This window comes from Babylonia areolata, chromosome 19 (assembly GCF_041734735.1).
Source record: "Babylonia areolata isolate BAREFJ2019XMU chromosome 19, ASM4173473v1, whole genome shotgun sequence".
NCBI classification, from domain to species: Eukaryota; Metazoa; Mollusca; class Gastropoda; order Neogastropoda; family Buccinidae; genus Babylonia; species Babylonia areolata.
This window is the reverse complement of record NC_134894.1, coordinates 11,573,011-11,596,237: the sequence shown is the minus strand read 5'-3', so window position 1 is coordinate 11,596,237 and position 23,227 is coordinate 11,573,011. Positions and strand designations below refer to the sequence as shown.

At 40.3% G+C, this 23,227-nt stretch overlaps 2 protein-coding genes across 2 annotated transcripts in view; one reads left to right on the top strand and one right to left on the bottom strand.

Moving 5' to 3' along the window:
* Positions 1 to 2,583, bottom strand: part of LOC143293449 (tyrosine-protein phosphatase non-receptor type 4-like) — a 138,004-nt gene extending 135,421 nt beyond the window's left edge. The window contains exon 1 of the mRNA XM_076604320.1: positions 2,453 to 2,583. The gene's annotated coding sequence lies outside the window, so the exon portion shown is untranslated. The remainder of the gene's footprint in view (positions 1 to 2,452) is intronic.
* A 7,222-nt stretch (positions 2,584 to 9,805) lies between these two features.
* Positions 9,806 to 20,553, top strand: LOC143294004 (metal transporter CNNM4-like). The gene is made up of 6 exons (XM_076605397.1): positions 9,806 to 11,137; positions 14,047 to 14,190; positions 15,312 to 15,443; positions 17,010 to 17,171; positions 18,139 to 18,222; positions 19,673 to 20,553. Exons 1-6 carry the CDS (start codon positions 9,808 to 9,810, stop codon positions 20,551 to 20,553), a joined length of 2,733 nt encoding a protein of 910 aa, XP_076461512.1. The 5' UTR covers positions 9,806 to 9,807.
* Positions 20,554 to 23,227: the final 2,674 nt, after the last annotated feature.

Below are 23,227 nucleotides of genomic sequence, written 5' to 3'. Positions count from 1 at the left end.
GGTATGCATTTTACCATCAACGACTGATCAGTCTGATCTCAAATAAATTTGTGCCTCTATGTTAATTTCCATTCAGGTTTTATCAGTTTTAGTTCACTTTATTCAAGTTTTATCAGTTTTAGTTCACTTTATGATCATATCAGGCAGCAGACATAGGGTTGTTGACTGTTCATTTTCATTTAATTTTTAATAACATAATATATATACCATAATAATATTACATACTGGACTCTGAATTTTTCCTGTCCATTGACTGTTTTATCAAATTAATTGTTTGATGTCACCTTGACATTTCAAAATATCACATTTTGCATTCACAAACTATATTGAGTATATCATCAATAAGTGATCTACAATGATGGAGAGAGAGAAAAAGAGGATGGAAATGAACTGAAATTTAATACACTTTATACAGGGCTCAGACATTACCTTGATCATGGCTACAATGTCATATATTAAGTTGTTAAAAAGATTTGTACATCATCTATTCGGAAACTATCATAATCTAAAGCCATTGGTGATGACTGACAATAGGCACTAACATGTGAGACATGCATAACATTTTCCATGAGGCATTCCCTGGGTTACAGACAGAAAATATCTTCATTTAGAATAATCTGTTTTAGTCTTTTACAGGGATACTATCTGATTCTATTCCAATCAAACTGCACATTACATACATTTTGTAAAATTTCATAATGTTCAAGTAAGAACATGGAATTAGACATATAATATGAATGAAAACTTACCATAAACAAAATCAGTAAAAAATAGTAAAATGGCCAAGTAAGAGTTCAAGTTTATTTTTGTGTGTGTAAGGAACAAAGTAGACATTTCATGATTTTGCCAGGAAACTTCAAAAGAAAAATACTGTTTCCTGCAGGCTGTTATTCTTCACATAATAAATTATAAATATAGGCAAAACCACTTAATTTTAATATCACCAGCAATTCAAAGTGTATCATCTCCATATTTGCCACCTCAAATCAGTTCTAAGGAAATAAAAGAAGCAATGAAGTGTGAAAGATCAGAGACTGAGACTGTAAGGCAGAATTCTGCATACTGAAAATTAAAAAAAATAGGCTGAAACTATTGAAAAAAATAATTTAAAAAAAAAAATAAAATACAGGCCAAGGGCAGTTTGCAAAGTTATCTTATCAGCACCATTTGAAAAAATCTGTTTGCCTTAAAAGAAAGATTATTCCTTTGTAAACTCTCATTCCGTGGACTTACTCCTTAGGAAAAAGCTTTCTGCCAAGCAAACTTCACTACTAAGATCGCTTACAAGTTGCAGTGCAAGCCATCAGCAATTCAAACAAGTTTCTAGTAAATTCAAAGTACATTCATTCACAATTCCAATTCATTTTCAACTAAGTATTTCATCTGAGATGACTGAAAAAAAGACTACAATGCTAATACAGATTTTTCATACTCTTTTTCCTTTCTTCCACTCTGTCATGTCTGTGGCAAAACAACGCTTATGAAAAAAACAAGGTCTCACTTGCACAAGTCATTGACGAGCTCTTCATGTGTGTGTACGTGCATATTCACAAATATTCATTGCTCTCATTCAGCAGACTGATAGACATAAATTGATAACACTCCAAGCATACTCTGATGCTGACAGACAGACACTGCCCATACCTCCATGCACAGAGAAGCTGTATCACTTATGTGTATGTATGTAGTTACAAAAACAAAAGTTTTAAATGATTCTAACAGTGTTCAACACACACACACACACACACACACACACACACACACACACACACACACAACCACACAACCAGACGAGAACAGAAATAGTGATGGGTATTGGATTATTCAAGATTGATTATTTGGAGAGGAATGAAGCCACCAGGAAGCAACAAGTGAACAGAAATGTTGAAAAAAAAATAAACAGAACCATGCTAATGCATGACCACTGACTACATTTCATAAAAGAAGCAGACCTGTCTATGCTGAATCATTTTATCAACAGGCAATGCAATGGATGAGTAGAGAGTGAACAGAAGGATAAATGAGAAATCACTGTGGTCAACTCAAACTTTCATAGTTGTGTAATAACACAAGCTGCACTGCTTTGATTCGTTTCAAGATTTCTTGATCTTCAAAGACATCAATCCGTAAAATTTTCAAGGCCGTTATCTGATGGCCCATCCGAAGGGCGACAATCGATTGGGTAAAAATCTGTGTCGGTCTGTCTGTCGCTTGCATCCGCTTTCGACGAAGAAAAAAGTGATTATATGCATGTAAACTACCGGCAACTAACAAATTAACATCAACATTGCAAACCCCTAGTATTTGAGTGTTAACGAATTAAGACGCATGGCTCATTTACACCTGCCAGTAGTCTCTTCATGCAATTCTGTGTGACAATTCTAAAGTGGACAGGTAAGATGCCGCCGATGTATGGCACGAGCACATTCTTGCTCTCCTCTTTATAGCTTACCTGGTCTGCCACGAAAGTGACCACTTCAGACGAGACTGTAAGTGCACCATGAAGCCACAGGGTTTGTCAACCACTTCATATCACCCAGAATAACATGTTCTGCTTTTGTTTTTTTCTTCGACAGGAAGTACACCAATGGCAAGATGGCGGAGACATAACAAAGTCACGTGACTATACTTTGACACCATTTTGTCATTCGCATCTGAACGCCAGCGCATGGAAGTGGACTGCGCTTGGTATTTCTAAACTTTGCGGAGATTAGTCCCATCCATTTACCATTTTCATCGCATCTTTATGCAGTCGTACAGCCGTGTAGCCATCCGAGATGGTGATTTCCGACTTTTTTCCATTTCTATGTCAAGCAACACAGCCACAGACATATCGCTGGACTGACATTAATTTTTCTCCTGTTGATATTCGCAACTGTAATTTTTATTTGGTGTCTCTTAGTCAGACACTTTGCGGAACAGGAACAGCAATTGCTGACGAACCTCATTCACGAGACGAAACTCGAGACATGCCAGGCTTAAAAATTGGCCCGCACTCCGTCGCCGCAACTCATCCGTCATGTGATGATCTGGCTCCACGCACTGAGTAGGTGTCAATTACGTATGGACTGTTAATTTGTCAGGTCAGCGCAGTGATGTCTGAGTATTTGGATACTTAAGTTTTCGCATCCCCTTTCAATTTGGCCTTTCGTTTTTTGTTCATTTTGTGTGTTTGGGGTTTTTGTTTTTTGCCAGTTTTCTTCAAGTTAAATCACCGGCAATTTCAGTTGGGTGTTTTTGGTCAGACTACCACACACACACACATTTACAAACATCTGTTGTTGGTCAGTTTGCAGTGGGTAACAACTGCTGAAAAGACTCGGACGTGCACGGCCGCGTACTACCCGGCATCAGTACGTAACTGCAATTAGTCAGTGTTGCTGGATGATATGTGCATCCGTAAAATGACCAGTATTTTCGCAGATGTACGACAGTGTGGCCTCCTTGATCGTTCTTCCCTTCTGACAAAATTTGGCCGCGGTTATGGGCTGAAAAATCTTGCGAATTCACAATGATTTGTCAGTCAGTCTTTGACTGATTATCATGATGAGGTTCAGTCGAAACCTGCAACGACAGTGGGACTGCCTGTTCTGCTTTCGTGGGATCAGTGCAACTCCCTCGTTCACTCATATGTACACTGCACCATGAGTGAGCATTTACGTATATGACTGACCGTTTTTACCCCGCCATACTCCGATTTCTGGAGTGTGCATGCAGGGTATGTCTTCACGGTTTCCGGCACTGTAACCCACCGAACTGCATATCAAGTACGTCATACAGATACTGAATTACAATGTTATAATGTTTATTTTCTTGCTTTGAAATTAATTAATAATCATCCTAGAGTTTTTTTCTTCAAGTTACATGAGCAAACCTTGAGTCTTTTTTTTTTCTTTTTTTTTCCACTTTATGTAGTACAAAAGCTTCCGGGCTCTCTCTGTCCCTCCGAGTCCGTGCTCACACACCGGCACCACACACACACACACACACACACACACACACACACACACACGTTACGCTTCAAACAAATAATATATCATGTTAGAGAGACAGACAGATAGACATGCAGGCAGAGATAAAGGCACACAGAGAGACAGAGACCGAGAGATGATGATGATGCATTGCTGGCTGTTTATCGGTCCATTAGTGCTGAGCCTGCAAACAACTGAACATGGGGAGTCACGGCACACGCATCATTTTGCTTTTTCCTTCTCGATTGACCCTCTCTTGAGAATTGACTCTGAACCATCGTCCTTCCCCCTTTTTGTCTGATTCTTCTGCATCCGCCTTCTGCTTTTGTCTGTATCCTTTGCTGTCATGCATACACACTACACACTACACTATAGGCCGGCTACACACAGACACACACACACTATTTGAATCATGATTCCGTGAGTTCACACACACACACACACATACACACACACACACACACACACACACAAACGTTTGCATGCACGCACGTACACATTTCAGACACGGATACGGATGTCTCAGGTCAACATTTATTATGTTGAACTCATTGCTATAGTGATGCCTGAACCCCATTGATTTTTTTCTCCAATCCGTGTACGCACGAATGCTGAAGACCCAAATATACCTACATGCATGCAATGCAGGAAACACAAAATGTGAGTGCGAGAGTAAGAGAGAGAGAGAACACTAAGAAAAAATGTCTGAGAGAGAGAGTGAAACAGTGAGACAGGAGTTCATACATGTTTTGATCACAGGTCCATCAGCACATTCTTTTTGCCTTGAAACAATCAAACAAACAAAAATGTTCGGCTTAAAATTCCTTATGATTTGCATTTCTCTCACGAACAAAATGTCATGGGAAATATCAGTTTATCATTCAAACGCTTTGTATAACTGAATAACAATACATTCCTGGTTCCGCAAGTCATCATGTTGCCATCGGATTATAATCATGCATTATTACGCTGTTACGAAACGATAACTTTGAATGGATGCCAGACTTTAATAAGAAAAATTAGCTTGCTAATTTGCAACACTCGGGTACTCTATTTTCATACACCGTGGGCTCTGAGCTAACTTTTGAAAGTGCGAGTGGGGACGTACTCCTGCACATGTGGTGCGAGTGAGGACGCATATATTCGTGCGTGTATCTGTGTGTGTGTGTGTGTGTGTGTGTCAGTGTGTGAATATTAACAATTGAACCAGCTCTACCACCAGAACCTTGAAAGTTCCAAACACCTGCCAGTAAGACTACCAGAAGACCCAGACCAAAAAATTATAATACATGATATGCAAGGATCAAGTTAGGACTCAGAAAACCTACCGGTAGAAAGAACAGTTAACTGAACAAAGGAAAGCCTGTGCAGTTCCATTCAGCGAAACAGAACAATTTAAGAGCTCGATCATGTTGTACAATCAATTTATACAAATACAAATGTTTTGTAAAAGACAAACAGTAGATTGGAACGAGCTGCAGCATGAAAGAAGAAGTTATCAGTGCAGGGACCACCGCAGCAGTGGTCATCAAACATTCCCTGTCAGCTGCTAACACCACCAGCACAGCGGCGTGTTTTTGTTGTTGTTGTATGTTGTTTTTTTGTTTGTTTGTTGTTGTTTGTTTTTTGTTTTTTTACATCAGTGCGTTCTCCCAAGTCGATCGTTGAAATGATGGTCAAGCTGGTTTCTGCAACGTATTGATCCAAATTAATCCTCACCCTGTGAGCCAGCTGAGGTTAAATGGCAGAAAACTGCCAACCAGCTTTATTTGATGGGCTTATACTCGACGTGGTTCTCTGAGTGGACAATTTCAGAGGCTATATCATACATGATATTTAGAATCAATAATACGCTGTCAGTTCTACAGTTAGGGTCGATCTAGGTTGGAACTGTGCAGCTGGTCAGGTATCGGAAATAGGAGTTGTTAATTTATGTTATATTCAATTTGCCATTTAAGTCGGTGAGAATGGTCCTTTGCACAGGCTGCAACAACTTCAAACAAAGGGCTATGTGAGCTACACTTGCTCCAATTCGAGTGATCATTCATTGTAAGCCAGACCTGAAACAGTGAACGAGCAGCCGCCGGGGAAGGGCGAACATCAATCAATGACCGTCTCTGAATCAGTTCACTTAACTTTGTTAAGAATGCAGGAAGTCACGAGACAAATGGAAACGGAATAAACCAAGAGTGATAATTGCCGTCAGCACTGGTAATAACTGTCCTTCCGCAAATGAGTCAGCGACGTCAACCAGCTGACAATTACTGCATGGAGTTCAGTCCGGCAGTTACGGTCTCTTGACGTCAGTCAGTCGATGCGTAAAACGCCATGTACTGGCGTCACATGCAACTTTCCGTCTTATGTTCTTTGGCCTACAGTACGCACACTGACGAGGACGAAATCCTATTTTCCGGAAATATCTTTCGTCATCAATGACGGCCTTCTTCGTAGTCTTCAAGCTGACCTGACTCACCCGAAAGTTGAACAGTTTCAACTCTTGATATCGCTCAATAATGCTTAGAACGTAAGAGCGATTCCGACAGTCTATTTCAAGTAAATCGGACACTCTCACGTACATAGGTATATTAGGCCTAGTCAACTCCATTGAATATGGTCGGTGACTGCGTGAGCTTGACAATTGTATGTCACTTGTCTTTGCAGCCCGGTTCTACTGACACACAGCCTATGTTTGATTTTACAAACTGATACGTGCATGATGGACAGACGACACAGAGACAGCAGAAACATGGCACTGAGAACACTGGGTGGAGATTTACTGAGAGAGAAAGTTCCTGGGCAACAGATGGAGTAGCTGGAGGAGACATATAACTGGCCATAATTCACATTCAGTGGGACTGCGGGAAGCATGAGAGAGAGAGAGTGAAGCGACCGATCGAGACACAAGTCAGCACATTCGCATTAAAATTTTGACGACTTCCACTCGTTTCAGGCTGGAAGTTGAAACGGCCTCCTCTGGCCAGCATCCCTCTATACAGTGACAACCCACTTCAGCTGTCGACAATCCCAATATATACCCGGGCCAATCGCGGTATTGGCTGTGAGAGACGCTTCGAAGGGAGACAAACTGAACGGATCGGCGAGTTCCAGAGCATCGGACAACAGTTCCAAAGTGTTAATATGTGCTGGTGTTATTGCCCGAACCCCCAATGGCAACCTCCCCCCCCCCAGCCCCCCTCGCCCCCCGAGGTCTGCTCATCCCCTCCCCCGAACGTTGACACTTGAGCGGCGGCGAATACAATGTGGGATACATTATTACCTCATGTTATCCCGTTGCTAGCCAAATAAAAGCGTCTCCTGCTGTGATATGAATCAGTCAGGTTGCAAGGCTGCCTGAATTGCCATCTATTGACTCATCATGTTGGCATTTTCCAGCCATGTCGGTACCATCATGTCACTGTGGGGGAGGGAGGTGCGGGGTGGGGGTGAGGAGGCATGGGGTTGGGGGGGGGGGGGGGGGGGGGGGGGTGCGGAGGGAAGTACACCATATCGTACGTTTCGTGTATTTGAAAATGTTTTAGTTTTCAAAAATGTTGCTTCATGAAAATATCATCCAGGAAACAACATGCAGCAATACAGATTAGTGTAGAACCATACAAAATCAGTGCAATATGACAGAGATGATACCCGACTGAGATTCACGAACGGCATATGGTATGGAAATCGTTAGGGGCATCCAGCGATCTAAAGTTATGTCCTTGCTTCTATTTGAGATAAAACTGGTATCAGTTGGTAAACTGGGGGCTAGTTTTCTTTAAATATCATTCAGAGGCGTACTATAGTGGTGTCCGTTGTTGCACTGATTCAGCGTAGCTACCGACTGTCATCCGGAGATCAAACCAGTTTCACTGAAAACAGCACTTCAGTTCAGGTAAACAACGTTATGAAACAGTCCAGCATGCCTATATTTTACACGTGTCATGCTCTTCAGTGTCTTAATTTTTTTGGTCATATTTCGTACAAGTAGTTTATATGTCTTTGTTGTATTGTCATAAAAAATAAGCACGAAATACAAAAATCACAGATATTGGATTAATCGATATTACAGTCCTAACGCCAGTTTGCTCTGGATGCCAACACCAGTAACAAGCATCAGCCAGAATTTGATTTCATCACAGTTACCATCATCACTGACTCACTGACTGAGCTCAGTCACACTCGGCCGGCATGGGCGTAACTAAAAAACTAGAGAGAGAGAGCCTGGAGTGCAGTGTGTGTGTGTGTGTGTGTGTGTGTGTGTGTGTGCCAGTGTGAATTTTTAAGAGTCTGAGAATGAGGGGAGAGTCTGAAAACGCACTGTCAGTGTCCCAGTTAGAGTGCACTGACATTCAGATTTGTTTCACTGACATAAAAAAGGGTGTCAGCATGTAGGTATATCTGAAACTGTTCGAGATTGAAGTCATGCCAACTTTTGAGTCACATAGATTTATGGTCTATGGCACTCCCAACTGCATGCGTGTGATTCAGTAAACAATCAAGGCTCATCAGTCCGCCGGAAAACAGAACAACAATAAAAACCGGCCGGCAACAACAACAACAACAACAACCAAATCAAATCGCTTCCCCGGCATATCCCGGCCTTGAACTTTGGTTAAAAATGGTAAGCTCATTGCTGGTGAAGCCTCACTCAGTAATTAATTGCCATGACTGAGTCATCGGAGTGCACTATTTTCCAACATGCAGCATTTCACCATGTTCCTGTGCCGGTCACGGTGGTTATCATCAGTCGGCCGTGTCCACTGTTGAAAATCGACTGACTGGATGTATACATATGCACTCCAGTTCACTCTCATCACTTAACAATATTCGAAGAAAAAAAAATCCGACCATAGAATTAAAAATTATTTATCAGTCTCTCTGTCCGTCCCGGCGTGCTTTCTGTCTCTCCGTGCTGGCCGGCATCTCCTCTGCATGGCTCCCGTCACAGCAGTCAGTGTTGTAGGGATGCGAAATTCTAATGCTCACGGGGAGCGATCGAATTTCAGTGATATCAGTCAGGCACAGCACTGAAACTTGATGAATTAAGGAATTGGCCCGATCTCCATGCTATATGATAGTGCTGTCATCAAGGGCATTAGACGACCTTCCCGGCCGCCTGTTTCCACTGGCACCGGCCCTGAGTATCATCATCAGTGGATGAAATTTCGAACATATTTATAACTAGCTGTCGTCAGCCGTGTATACATCAATGACGGAAAAACTCATTGTGTGTTCTTGGTCAGATAAAGAACACAGCCCACATCATAAACTTGAACTGTACGATGTTTGAGGTCTTTTAGGAAGTCCTGTTCATCGATCCCGCGTACGTGGGTTCACGGCTAGTATAGATCATCGATCATATTTTCACTTGTTATCCCGTGCATCCTTACTATGTCGGAGTCACATAAATTGCATGGTCTCATTCAGATGGATCGATCTAGCCTGACTACTTGAACTAGTACTTGTCTGACAGAATAAAATAAAACTTTAGCTTTGATTCAGTAGACTGACAACCATTAAAATATCACTTATTCGAATCCAGGAATGTTGATAATTTACACGTCATTCTTTTTTTTTTTCTTTGATTTTCTGTACTCCTGTTATTCTATATAAAAGTGCTTAATGACAGACACCGAAGGGGATAAAACTTAGGCTGCATATTGTCATTGTGAAACCATTAACCTGAAAAAAGTGAAAACCTGTCCCCTTTCCACGAACCGATGGCTTACGATCTCGCTTTCGAGTCAGTTCGGATATACTCGGAGATTCTCGGATGCGCTCGGTCGTAGTTCAGAGTGACCCGTCCGAACTCATTCTTCCGGCATAATCCGAGAAAGACATGGCCTGCTCGACGTTTTCTGCGGTTTTTTTCATTGTTTACATGGGATTTTCAGTGACAGCGACAGCAGGAGCGAACACGAACTACACACAAGTGTTCGCCCTTCTTCCTAGAGAAGTGTCAGTCGACCGCACGAAAGAAGGGATATTGAAACTTTTGCCGAATGTTCATCAAAACCTGCAATTGATTGGCATTAATTTTGGCGATGATATGGAAATCGCATTCACTCCTAGTCCAGAAGAGGGCACACGGGATTGCGACTCAAGTAAGAGGACAAGTGCGTTCAAACCGAAAGCTGTGAATAGCAAACGGACAGGTGCAGTGTTCGAGGTGACTTTAGACAAATTAGACCCGGGAGAAGAAAAGTACTATTTGTGTGTTAAACAGTCTACAACATGGGAATTACAAGGTTCGGAGCCTTGGCAACAAATAACCATCAAAGAGGTGACTGAAGGAAGTGGTACACTGCTGCCCTTACCAGTTCAGATTGTCATAGTCTTCTTCCTTCTGTTTCTTTCGGGTTTATTTAGCGGCTTGAACCTAGGTCTTATGGCACTTGATAAAACCGAATTGCAGATCATTGAAAAATGTGGTTCAAAGACTGAAAAAAAGTATGCAAAAACTATTACACCACTTAGGAAAAGAGGTAATTTCCTTCTTTGTACACTGCTTTTAGGAAATGTGATGGTAAACAGTACAGCAACAATCCTTCTTGATGATCTGTCCAATGGAATTGTGGCTGTAATTGTTTCGACTATCTGTATTGTGGTGTTTGGTGAGATTATCCCACAAGCTGTGTGTTCTCGTCATGGCCTGGCAGTTGGTGCAAGGACAGCGTACATCACTCGCTTCTTCATGATTGTTACTTTCCCCCTTTCCTTTCCCATCAGCTTACTGCTGGATAAAATTCTGGGTGAAGAAATAGGCCAAGTGTATGACAAAGAGAAACTCCAAGAATTGATCCGCATGACAGCTGACCATAAAGTGCTGCAAAATGATGAAGCGAATATCATAGCTGGTGCCCTGCAGCTGGCTAGTAAGCGCGTGGAAGATGTGATGACCAAGATTGAAGATGTGTACATGCTAGATGTGAACACAGTCCTGGATTTTGAAATGATGTCGAAGATTCTAAAATCTGGATACACACGAGTGCCTGTGTATGATGGAGACAAGACCAATATTGTTCACTTGCTGAACACCAAGGAGCTGGCTCTCATTGACCCTGACAACAACACGCCCTTGAAAACGGTCTGTCGTTTCTATGACCACCAGCCCTTGTTCGTGGATTATGACATGAGGCTGGATGCCATGTTGCAAGATTTTCTCCAAGGTATTCATTTGTAAAACCTTTTATTTGTAACAAGTTGTAATTGGTGATATGGCCATTAGCTGTAATTTCATGTATTTTGTATTCTAGGAACTTGAGATTTCATTATAAAATGTGAAATACTTTTGATGTGACAAATTAGGCTTTTGTTTGAATGTCGCATGTGAGTTATGTTTTGATATTAATTAAGTCAGCTGTTAGTGTTGTCACTGTTATTGTCAGGTTTTGATAAGAAACTTTACAATACTGCTCATGTAAAGTACTGTACTGAACATATTATAGAACTTGCAGAAGCCAGGTGGGAAGGATTTTTATCTACAAAAATAAGACCAGATTTATAATAGATCACAGAACATGGAACTTAAAATTTTATTTATTTATTTATTATTTTTTTTAATTAGTTTTAATTATTCAAACAGAACTTAAGATTTTTTTGGATTGGAGACTCAATTAACAGTGACTGAAATAATGATTCAATGAATTATATGTTTGAGGTTATCCTGGATACAATTTACTATAGTTCATAAAGAAATATTATATATGACATGATTAACGACTTGTTCAGTTGGTGTGATGACAGACTGCATCATGTATGCTATTAAGATTGAACTTTTTCAGAATTTTTTTGTTATACATGTGTCATGTAAATGTAGCTGTTGCTGCTAAAGTGTAAATAAAGTCTGCCATGAGGGTTGGTCTCAGTCATTTTCAATTTCCCCACAACGATTTACATGCTTTTGTTATGAAGACACTTGACAATTGACAGTTTTGTTTTTTGAGCAGCACACATACAATGAAGTATGCAACATAGTTAGCATGCCCCAAATCTGAACCATGCACACATACAATATGAAGTTAGGCCTGTCTTCACAATTGGAAAATCTGTCAACGCAGTGAAGTGCAGCTGTCATCACCTCTCACCAGTTCCCTTCAATCTTGTGTTCATTTCATGAAGGACAAATTCCATAATGAATTTTTGATTTTATGCTTTTACTATTGCACCGGAATTATACATTGAGTTTTCATCATTCATGACCCAGTTTTTCACTCCAGAAAACAAAAACAAACAAAAAAAGGTTTAATTTTTACAGGTTTTTTTTAGAAATATTATTTATTAGTAGATATATATATATATTTTTTAATATAATACAGTCCTACCAACAAAGAATACCATGCAGTTTACATATATTTGTGAAGCAAAAAATCCTTCTTTGCTGAAAATACAAGTATGCCCTCTCCTTGACGTGATTGTTAGTTTCACCAGGTGAAACGTTCTGATCTTGAGAAGTTGCCAAGGGCTGGCAGTGGTATTTTGGGGAAGAAAGGGGCACAGTGTCTGGAAGTTGTAATAGTTTTATGCTGTCGGTTTTATTTGAATGATTCACATAATTTTACGACGTCATAACTTGCTATGAAGATTTGAACATGTGATCAGTGATCTGTGATGTGTACTGTATTTTGTGTTTGAATTATTTGCTCACACATGCATGAATGCACACATATTTATTGATATATAATGTTTCATGCACTTTGTATAATACTCTCTCTCTCTCTCTCTCTCTCTCTCTCTCTCTCTCTCTCTCACACACACACACACACACACAATGTACACACATGCATTGTACATGTATACAATGTACAAACACACAGTGTACACACACACATACAATGTACAGACACACACACACACACATGCGCTCGCGCACACACACACACACATGATGCACACACACACACAGCACACACACAGAAACACACACACACACACACATAATGTACACACACACACACACACACACACACACACACACACACACACACACACACACACACACACACACAGAATGTACACACATACACCCCCACCCACACACACACACACCCCACACACATACACATGTATACAATACATACATACACACACACACACACACACACACACATGCACACTGATTATTGTGCACACACACACACACACACACACACACACACACACACACACACACACACACACACACACTCACACACACACAGAGTGACACACTCTCTCTCTCTCCCTCCATGTAATAATACTGTCACATTCACATGAATACGTGAACAAACAATGAAACGTGCACTCTGATGGAGACTCATGTGTGCACACTGTGTTTTCATGCATGCATGGGAAAAGCACACACATGTATGCAGTGCATGAATGTAACACAGTCTTAAATACAATTTATTAATATCATTGAATGTGCATGACAGTTAACATAGTGCAATCATATTCATCCACACACACACATATATATATATATAGTACTGTTCATAGGCATATCAAGCACACTCACTCCCACACTAAGAAATGTGCCCATGATTGTACAAAGGTACATATATGTATATGATTATAGTGTAATAGTATACTGTTAATTTAGTGATTTAGTGTAATCAAAATTAGAAAAAAATGTAATCATTTAATACTGTTAATTTAGTGATTTAGTGTAATCAAAATTAGAAAGAAAATGTAATCGTTTAATCATTTATATATATTACACAATGAAACTACCATTAAAAAACAACAATGGTAAACACAGTTCAACTATTGCAAGTGGCCAGTGATACATAGTGGTAGAATTTTGAATAATAATATGTACATGTAGTTTGATAGTCAATAGAGTAACTTTACTGTTGTCACTTTTAAGTTCATTATACATGATAAGTCTACTTGTAAAACTAATTTTAAACTTCACAACCCTATCTAGTTGAACAAAGTAAAAATGTTTAGGAAGAATCTCTTGACTCTTGACACATTAAATAAAATAATGAATTTTACATGGTATAAACCACAAATTAATGATAGCAATGCATGCATGTGATGTAGACATTTTTTTTTTTTAAATCAGTGGTCTGTTTTTTTCTTTGCCATTTGTCAGGCAAATCCCACATGGCCATTGTCCAGTGTTTACAAAATGAAGGGGACCATGATCCATTCTTCGAGAATATCGGCGTTGTCACATTGGAGGATGTCATTGAAGAAATCATCCAGTCAGAGATCATTGACGAAACTGACATACTGAGTGAGTCTTATGTTGCATTATCACTTGTATGTCTTTTCTGTCTTCACTCATGATAGTTATGTATGTATGGGTATCAGTTGTGCTTGAAGCGCATAGCTCTTGTCTCTGGCTGTCTGGTGTCTGTATGCTGTACTCAGTGTTTGCTTTTCTGTCTGCCTCTGACCTAGTTTTCGTCATGAATCCATTCATTGTTTTACTTGCTGTTATCACTGTGGGCAGCCTTTCACTTCAGGTCTCTCCTGGGTCTTTCTGATTTAAAGAAAAAAAAGTTCAGAGTGTCTTTTCATCTATAAACTTTTAGTTCTTGCCCTGGCTTCCCATGACTTGCTTTCCTTATTTGTTAATGTTACAAATGATGTGTTGTTGTTTTTTTTTATACTTTTTTTCTTGTGAAACTCAGTTGCTCTTTAAATTTTTTTTGTAGCAGTTTGTAATAACTTTGAGATTCGATTCACTATTAGTATTACCATGTGTGTGTGCATGTGTGTGTGTGTGTGTGTGTGCACATGCGTGCACATGCGTGTGTGTGTGTGTGTGTGTGTGTGTGTGTGTAGTAGATAGGTAGGTAGGTGGGTAGGTAGGTATGTTTGTGATTAAAGAAGAATTGTGACTGAGTGAGACAGGATAAAAAATGATGACTGTATTAGTTGAGTATTTCATTGTGAGTGTGTGTGTGTGTGTGTGTGTGTGTATGAGAATAGTTTTTTAAAGTCAAGAATATGAATGGATAGAGCTGACATGTATAACTAGAGTGGAGAGGACATCATCACTGGATCAGTAAAACATGGGGTGGATAGGACATCCTGAATCACTGGATCAGTAAAACATGGGGTGAACTATCCTTTTCCTAGCTGTTGATACATTGAAACTAGCTGGATGCCTTTTATATAAATTTAATAAACTCTTTAGACATTTGTATAGATCTGTCACATATCTAGTGTGAATACAATATGTAATATATTCAGCCGTTTTCAACAGGACTTGATAAGGCTTACGTGTTGTCTTGTCAGATTTTATTGTGACATTTTTTAACGAAATACTGTTTAAGCTAGTTAACTTTTACTTATGTGGCATGATATATATAAATCATCAATGATTTTTTCTTGCTGTCACTCTTTCAGCCGACAACCGTAAGAAGAAGCCCCGAGAACGTCAGCACCAGCTGGAGTATGATGTGTTTGACCAGAAGCATGAACATGGTCCCCGGATTTCCCAGCAGGTGGCCTTCGCTGCCTACCAGTTCTTGTCCACTGGTAAGTGGCTCTGTCTGGTCAAGCGATTACAGTTGTTTTGATGTTGTTTGCTTAATTAAAAAAAAATTTAAAACATAGATTTTGAACCAGGGCTTCTGATATGCTGAAAATCGTGAGGGTCCTCGTGACTCTTTTACATATTATGTGTGAAAGTAAAGACTTAATTATTAAGTTGATGCTGTGAGAGATCAGTACTGTGTTTTACGATGAATTCTTCTCTACTGTACCATCTTTCTAGTGTTATCTACATCCTCCATTTACACTCCAGAGTCCAGTCCTCCCTTCTTTGTTTTGTGAAAAAAAGAAAAAGAAAAAAAGGATAAAGCCAAAAAAAGCCAAAACCCCCCCCCAAAAAAACCCACCACCACCAAGCATTGATTTTACAACAAGAGAAAGTGATGTTGACAGCATCTTGCTGAGTTGTTGTGGAGCAGTTTCCGGCAATTTGGTTAGCCTCTGCTATAGATTGTGGCATCAATGTGTTTCTTTACTCAGAGCAGTTTGGCGGCCTCTGACCATGATAAGAACCAGATGATGTATGTGACTATGGGATGTCTGTTGTAATAAAATGACGTGAGGTCACCTGCACAGTCTTGCTGCTTTTGTGTCAGTCCCCAGTTTGGCAGGAATTCAGGGAAGAAAGAATCCCATGGCGGAGTTCCGGGATGGAAGGGAGGGTGGGGGGAGTGGGGAGGATGGAGGCAGGAACTTGGTAACAGGAAGGGGAGTGGGAAGGGGGGGAGGGGAGAGAGGTGCAGGGGGGTGGGTGGGTGGGGGGGCAGTCGGAGTGTTGGCATTATGACAGAGGTCAATTCTGTCTTGACAGTGCATTTAGATATGTTTTGTCTGTTTGTTTGAATTCCGTCTTCACATTCATGGGAGTTCCACTCCAATTAAAGCGTTTGGTTTTGAATCTGAAATGTGTGTGTGTGCGTGTGCGTGCGTGCGTGTGTGCGTGTGTGTGTGTGTGTGTGTGTGTATTTTTCACATTTGTGTGTGTGTGTGTGTGTGTGTGCATTTGCGTGTATGTGGTAATCACATTTAATGATTTTAGTATGCTGCAATTTAGGCAGCTAAATTAACTTGATTTACTATTTAGATAAGGATTATAGTCTAAGTCACAGGTCACAGTGAAATCTTCCTCAGAATTTTTACCATTCTGACACAGCAGAAGTTTTATTGTACAGATACTAATGTGTTATAAATGAAACATATTATTACTGGGTAGCAGATTGTTGGAATGACAGGAAAGCATGTGAGGAATGATTCAGTGATTTATAAATATTGGTGGAATATGTCTTACAGCAGTGGAATGTGTAAAAAAAAACAACAAAAAACACACACGCAAAAAAAAAAGAAGAAGCAAAAACACTGTGTAATGTGTCTAACAGCAGTGAAATGTGTCTTTAAATACACAGTATGATGTGTCCTAAGTTAAAGCAGTGGAATGTCATGAAAAATGTGTATTGAAGCAGTGGAATGTGATATAAGGTATACAGTCTAATGTGTTTTACAGCGGTGGCATGCGTCTAATAAGTTAGATACATGGTGTAATGTGTTTCACAGCTGTGGAGCCTTTCAAGGAACAGTACATCACCAGGAGTGTGCTGAAACAGCTGATCCGGAAGAAGATCTTCATCACCATGACCCCCAGCAATGACGACATGGACAAAAACTTCATCTACAAGCGTGGAAGGGATTGTGACTACTTCATTCTGTTGCTGGAGGGTGGGTGTCTTTTTCGTTGAGAGAACTTAGTCACTGTTAATGTATTTGTGTATGTGTTTGTGTGTGTGTGTGTGTGTGTGTGTGTATGTGTATGTGTTTCATTTTCAGCTCGTAGTGTTGGTTGTATTTTAAATACATGTATGTGCTCTGTGCAGTGTGTTGAACTTTTAAAATGTCTGGAATGAATTCTTTTAACAGGAGAAAACCTATTTTTGTTTAGCGCTGTATTCATCATTGGCAGTTCAATAGATGTGTGCAATTTTTTTTTAACTGCTTTATATGTGCATCCGCAAAAAGGTTAATACGTTTTGTAGTTTTAATGCACATGCCTGTACACATGCACACGCCCACAAGCATGCATGCACATATGAACATACACACAGGTTGTTTGTTATGACCATTTGGCAACCCAAAATATATGAAAAGCCAAAGGCCACATTTTCTTTGGTTGAGTGACAAGTTGCCTCCCTTGCATCATTCTGCATAAAAATGTCTGTTCAAAAATGTTGTGGGGAAGTCACCTTTCATTAAGATGATGGCTGCAGTTGTGTTTCTGGTATCAAGATTGAAACAGATTTCAGTTTGCTCTCCGGTGACAAAAATTGAACTATTGAAGTTTAGAAAATATGTCTAGAATGATTAGAAACAAAAATCCTATTTCAGCCCCTTTACCGATGTTCTCAGTGAACACTATGCAGCTTTTCTGGGTCAGCCGTACAGTTATTTTCCTTTGCTTATTTATGTATTTATATCTATTTTTTTCTTTACTTATTTATGTATTCATATAGATCTAATAAAAAGTAAATTGATGATGATTTCACAGAGCCTTTCTATGATTTCACACTCGACCTTTCTCGAGACACACTTTCAAATTTGCATTGTTGGCTTTTATTGATTATTTGATTGATTGATGAATTGATTGTTGATTGAGTGATTGATTGATTGAGTGATGGGTGGATTGTGGCAGGACACGTGGAGGTGGAGATTGGCAAGGAAAACCTGATGTTTGAAAGTGGGCCGTTCACCTACTTTGGTGTGAAGAGCTTGGATTGTAAGTGCACTTGTTGTGTTATGGAAAAACTGTTACGGTTGTTTGTTGATTTCTTTAAAATTGCTGTCAGTGTGTGGGTGTGGATGTGGGTTTGGGTGTTGTGTCTGAATTTGTGTGTGTGTGTGTGTGTGTGTGTGTGTGTGTGTGTGTGTGAAACAGAGAAAGAGAGAGAGAAATTTGAAAGCAAATGTGTTTATTTCTAGAAGATTACATGCTCAGAATGGTTGACAGGTGTGGGGCATATTCTCATTTATAGAAGAAACGGATAAATATTTCATTAAAAAAATGGATTTGGTAGGCATGTGCAGAAAAATCCATCCTCAGACAAACCGCGACACGGGAGATTCAGACAGTATTGACTTTGAAATGGCAGACAGGAGATAACAGTATCAGTCCAGGAGATAACAGTATTGGCCTCAAAATGGTATGCAGGAGATAACAGTGTTGACCCGAAAACCAGTTTGCAGGAGATATCACTCCTGACATGAATGATGGTAGAATGCTGAGCAGTAATGAAGTCATGAAAGATCAGAAAATATGTGATATGCATAATTTCTTTACAGCTTTTATGAAAGTCTGTGGTTTGGAAATAACGTATTCATGACTAAGAAAAGAAAATTGAGGTAACATGTTTATATTTGACAGTGGGAGGGGGGGGGGGGGGGGGGGGGGGGGGCTAGGGGGGAGTGTGTGTGTGTGTGTGTGGGGGGGGGGGGTGAGCATGGAGCTTGCAGGCATTCAAGATTGGCAGTACTGGGACTAGAATCTTGGATCATTGATTGCATTTTTACTGGGCCAGAAGAACATGACAAACGAAAGTGAGTGTGGGTGGCGCACCTGACTTGTGAGCCACACATGAACCTACACGACTTGAGTGTGCACACCCCAGCTTTTGTCAGTGACCACAGCACCATATGTGTTGCACCATATCCAGTCAGATTTCTGAAGGACTGGTCAAAAGCAGGAGCATATTTGAACAGATGGTCATTTTATGGAAAGGTGTCTTGTTTTGCCTATGAGTTGAAAGCTACACTGCTGTAGTGCCTGGAGATGTGATCTCTGTGTGGCTAGAAATGGGCCTTTGTCATCTTTACAATCATTTAAATACACATGCATGAATGTGCGCAAACTCGACACATGCATGCACACACTCATGCACCACCTCAGACACAGACAGACGGATGGATGGATGGACGGACAGACAGACAGACAGACAGACAGACACACACCCATATGCACACAGATGTAGCTTACACATATGCAAGTACATGTGTATGTGTGTTGTATATATGTGTGTGTGTGTGTGTGTGTGTGTGTATGTGTGTGTTACTGGGCCTTTTATTCATATGATACACTAAGCACCAGTTCTAATCATATTTTTTTTTAATTGAAACGTTTATACGCTGGTAAGCTTTGTATCTGACACACCCTCTCTGTTCCTGTGTCGCAGGTCTGCGTGACATCAAGATGGAGTCCTTGAAGGACTCTCAGGACCTTCGCCACCTGCCGCTGTACTCCCCGGACTTCTCAGTGCGCGCCATCACCGCAGTGCAGTTCCTGCGAATCCGGCGTGTACACTACTTGGCTGCCCGCCGCACGTCCTGCATGATGGGTTCGAACCCCGGGGAGGACGGCAGCCAGGAGGAGGCCTTCCACAAGGAGTGGCACCGCACGCAGGCCGACGCCATGTCACGCAACACCAGCGTTGGGGGCATGTGCGACATTGGGGAGCCGAGCCTGAGCCCACTGGAGATTGTGCAGAAGCGGGCCCTGGCCTCGGAGAGCTCCCTGAAGGACCGCGTCGTCATGGCCAATGCTGCCCAGGCCTCCAAGGACAGCCCCGAGGAGAAGGGCGTTCAAGACACCTCGGAGAGCCAGGCCAGTTCGGGGTCCCTCAAGACGCACAGCTCCAAGGGAAGTTTGCTGTCCAGCACCAGCCTGCCCGGCGACGGCAAGGCCAGGACGCAGGCTCCGTCCAGGGAGAACGTGACAGAGGTGCTGATATCCCCGCCACCTCCCCAGGAGAAAGACAGCGGCGCGATGGGGGAGGGGGGGAAGCCCTCTGGCGACGGCAACAACCCCTCTGCGGCTGGGTATCTGTGTGATGGTGACGCCAAGGGCGTGGGGGTGGGGTCGGGGAGGAAAGAGGTGGACCTGTCCCCGGAGGAAGGTGGGGGTGGTGTGGGGGACCGGGTGCCACTGGTGAGTATCAAGGAAAAGGATCAGAGGACTACCCTGACGGGTCAGAACGGGCTGGCCGAGGAGGAGGATGAAAGCTGCCCTTTGGTCAGCAAGCAGCAAGAGGGTGGGGCCACCACCAACCTGTGTTAGCATTGAGTAGGGAGAGCTTGGGTGGGTAAGGGACCTGTGTTGTGGGGACCTGAAGGGTTAGGGATGTATTGGGTGAGTAAACATGTTAATGATATATGTCAGTTTGTACTGACCAAGTGAGTTAGCACGTTAACATGTCAAGTTTGTGCTAATCTGCATGAGTTATTATTGCTGCGATTTTATTTGATCGGTACAAAATGTGTTGCACCATATCCAGTCAGATTTCTGATCTCAAGGAGGAAATTACAGGTATGCCAGTTGCTAAAAATCTCCTAGCAGAGTTGGATACCTGCCTGTTGACTTTTACAGTCATGATGTATGATATATATAGAAATGTCAGCTGCAAGGAAAGGAGAAGGATAACAACACAACTGCAGAATGTTTGCAGCAAAGTTGAGAAGGAAATGGCACGTGATTGGAAGAGATGGAAAAGGGAGCAAAACTGATGTTATCACTGATACTTGTTTTTTTTTGGGTTTTTTTGTTTGTTTTTTTCTTTTATAGGTGGTTGAAGAGTTACCATTACATGTGAATGATTGTCAGTTTGTCACTCCTTACTAACTAGAACAGCTGAAAGTCAGGATCAGTTCTAGCAAATTCATACCACCCTCTTCTCCACACAGGACTTATATATAATCAGTTGTGAGATGATGCTGAAGAAAAAGAAATAAAAAGGTGGTATCACAAAGTTATCAGTTTAAATCAGTTTTTAGATAGAAAATTTCCCTCTCTCTTTCTCTTTTTCTGTGGTTCTTCTAACCCAGTTTGATTCATTCTCAGTTTCCTCATGAGTGTGCTTGCAACACTGTACAGTTATCAAAATTGGTGGCAAAGTGATATCAGTTCAGTTTCATATTCAGTGATCCTGAACAGGATGTCAGACCCAGAAACTGTTCATGAAAGTTTTCAAGCAGCTGCAGTGAATGACAATAGCAGTTTAGAGAAAGGGGTTGGCAAATCGTTTCCAGTTTCATTGATTATATTAATTATATACACAAGTGAGCTAGAATTCACAGAAAGAAAGTATACATGATAATATTTCTGTTGCAAGGGAAGTAACTCATTCAGCATGCTTTCCAACTGACATAAATGTAGATGATACAAATTTCCAGAACTGGTAGAAACTGAGGTTAAGTATGCTGTGATGAAAACCTTGCCATAATCTTAAGTGATATAAAATCTGACACATAATAAAAGGAATTCACAATTTTTTGATAAGTAAAGAAAAAAAATTCAATAGTTTTGTACATTGCTAAAAGTTGTAGTTCTGTCATTACTCTGTACTGTGTGTGACAAGAATATCTTTAAAAAAAAATTAAGAAACTAGTTGCTTGAATATGTAGCTTAAGTTTAATATTATATTGTCCTTGATAAAGCTAAAGATGGAGAGGTTTATCAGTGTCATTTTGGCATATCTCGAACCAGATCCCAGAACACATGGACTGAAGTTGGCATGTGGATCATGTGACATGAAATTTTGTCAGTTCACTTGAACAGCTTTTCTACTTCTTTTTTTTTTTTTTTAAATCGATTAAAAAAAAAAAAATTAGCTAACATTGAGAAGGTTGTTAGCTGAAATGTAGATCAGTGAGATTTTTGTTTCTTGTTCTGTTATTGTAGGAATGACACTGGTGATTAATCCCACTTCATTGTCTAAAATGAGCATCCTTACATCATTAAGGTTATTTCAGTACAATATCTTTAGCACATTTCCATATTCACCCATTTCAAAACAATATTTTATAGCATGTTTCCTTGTTGGCTCTTTGTAATATATGGTAATCATTTCTTCGCAGAAACGTCTGTTAAATCCTTCTAGATTCATCAAATTCAGCTGAGTATTTACATCATTACTTTCCCACTACTAGTATTGGTGACAGTTGTTTGCTTGGTGTATAGATACTTGGAATATAACGCAAGATGTTTTAGACTGTTATTGATATGTTCTTTCAATATGTTTAAAAGACAGATTTGTTCTGAATTTGTGAAGAGGTGACTGTGTGCTTATTTTTGTTCCAAAAATACAGGGATGATTCATGAACGAGAAGAAAATGCTGTTCATTTGTTTAAGCCACAGTTAACCAAAAGGTTATGAAGAAACGTCCAATGTATTTAGCATTTTGGGTTGGATGAGTCATGCCCATGTTTAAAGTATGTTCATAATACTTACACAGTAGTTCATTTGATACAAAACATGTAAATTCTGGCTTTGGCATCATGTTCTTTGAGGACATTGTTTGAGAGTGTTTTTTTTTGTGTTTTTGTTTGTTTGTTTTTTCTTTTCTTTTTTAATGTTCCTTCAATTTTTTTAATGACTATTTTTAATGATTGAGTTCTGAAGGGAGACACTTAGAGTCATGCATGTATGACTGATAGACTGGCTAGTTATATTGATTGATAAGTTTTGTTTTGTTTGTTGAATTAAAACGGATCATTTAAGAAAAATTAATGTAAAAAAAACAACAAACACGTATGTTTCATTCATGTACGTTCATTGTCAGAGCAAACTTTTATTGCTGAAGATTATTTTAAGAAAGAAATTTTTTGGGGGGGTGATTGTTGTTATGCTTTAAAATTTTGATTCATTTTTCAGGTTAACAAAGTTATAAAATGAGAATTTCGATTCTGTGTTTATCCATGTTTAGAAAAGTCCCAGATATTCAAACAAGTGAAA

Coding starts and splice junctions, on each gene's coding strand:
- LOC143294004 (XM_076605397.1), top strand. CDS start 9,808: ATGGCCTGCTCGACGTTTTCTGCGGTTTTTTTCATTGTTTACATGGGA. Junction 14,191..15,311: donor TGACGAAACTGACATACTGA/GTGAGTCTTATG, acceptor TCACTCTTTCAG/CCGACAACCGTAAGAAGAAG. Junction 17,172..18,138: donor CTTCATTCTGTTGCTGGAGG/GTGGGTGTCTTT, acceptor GGATTGTGGCAG/GACACGTGGAGGTGGAGATT.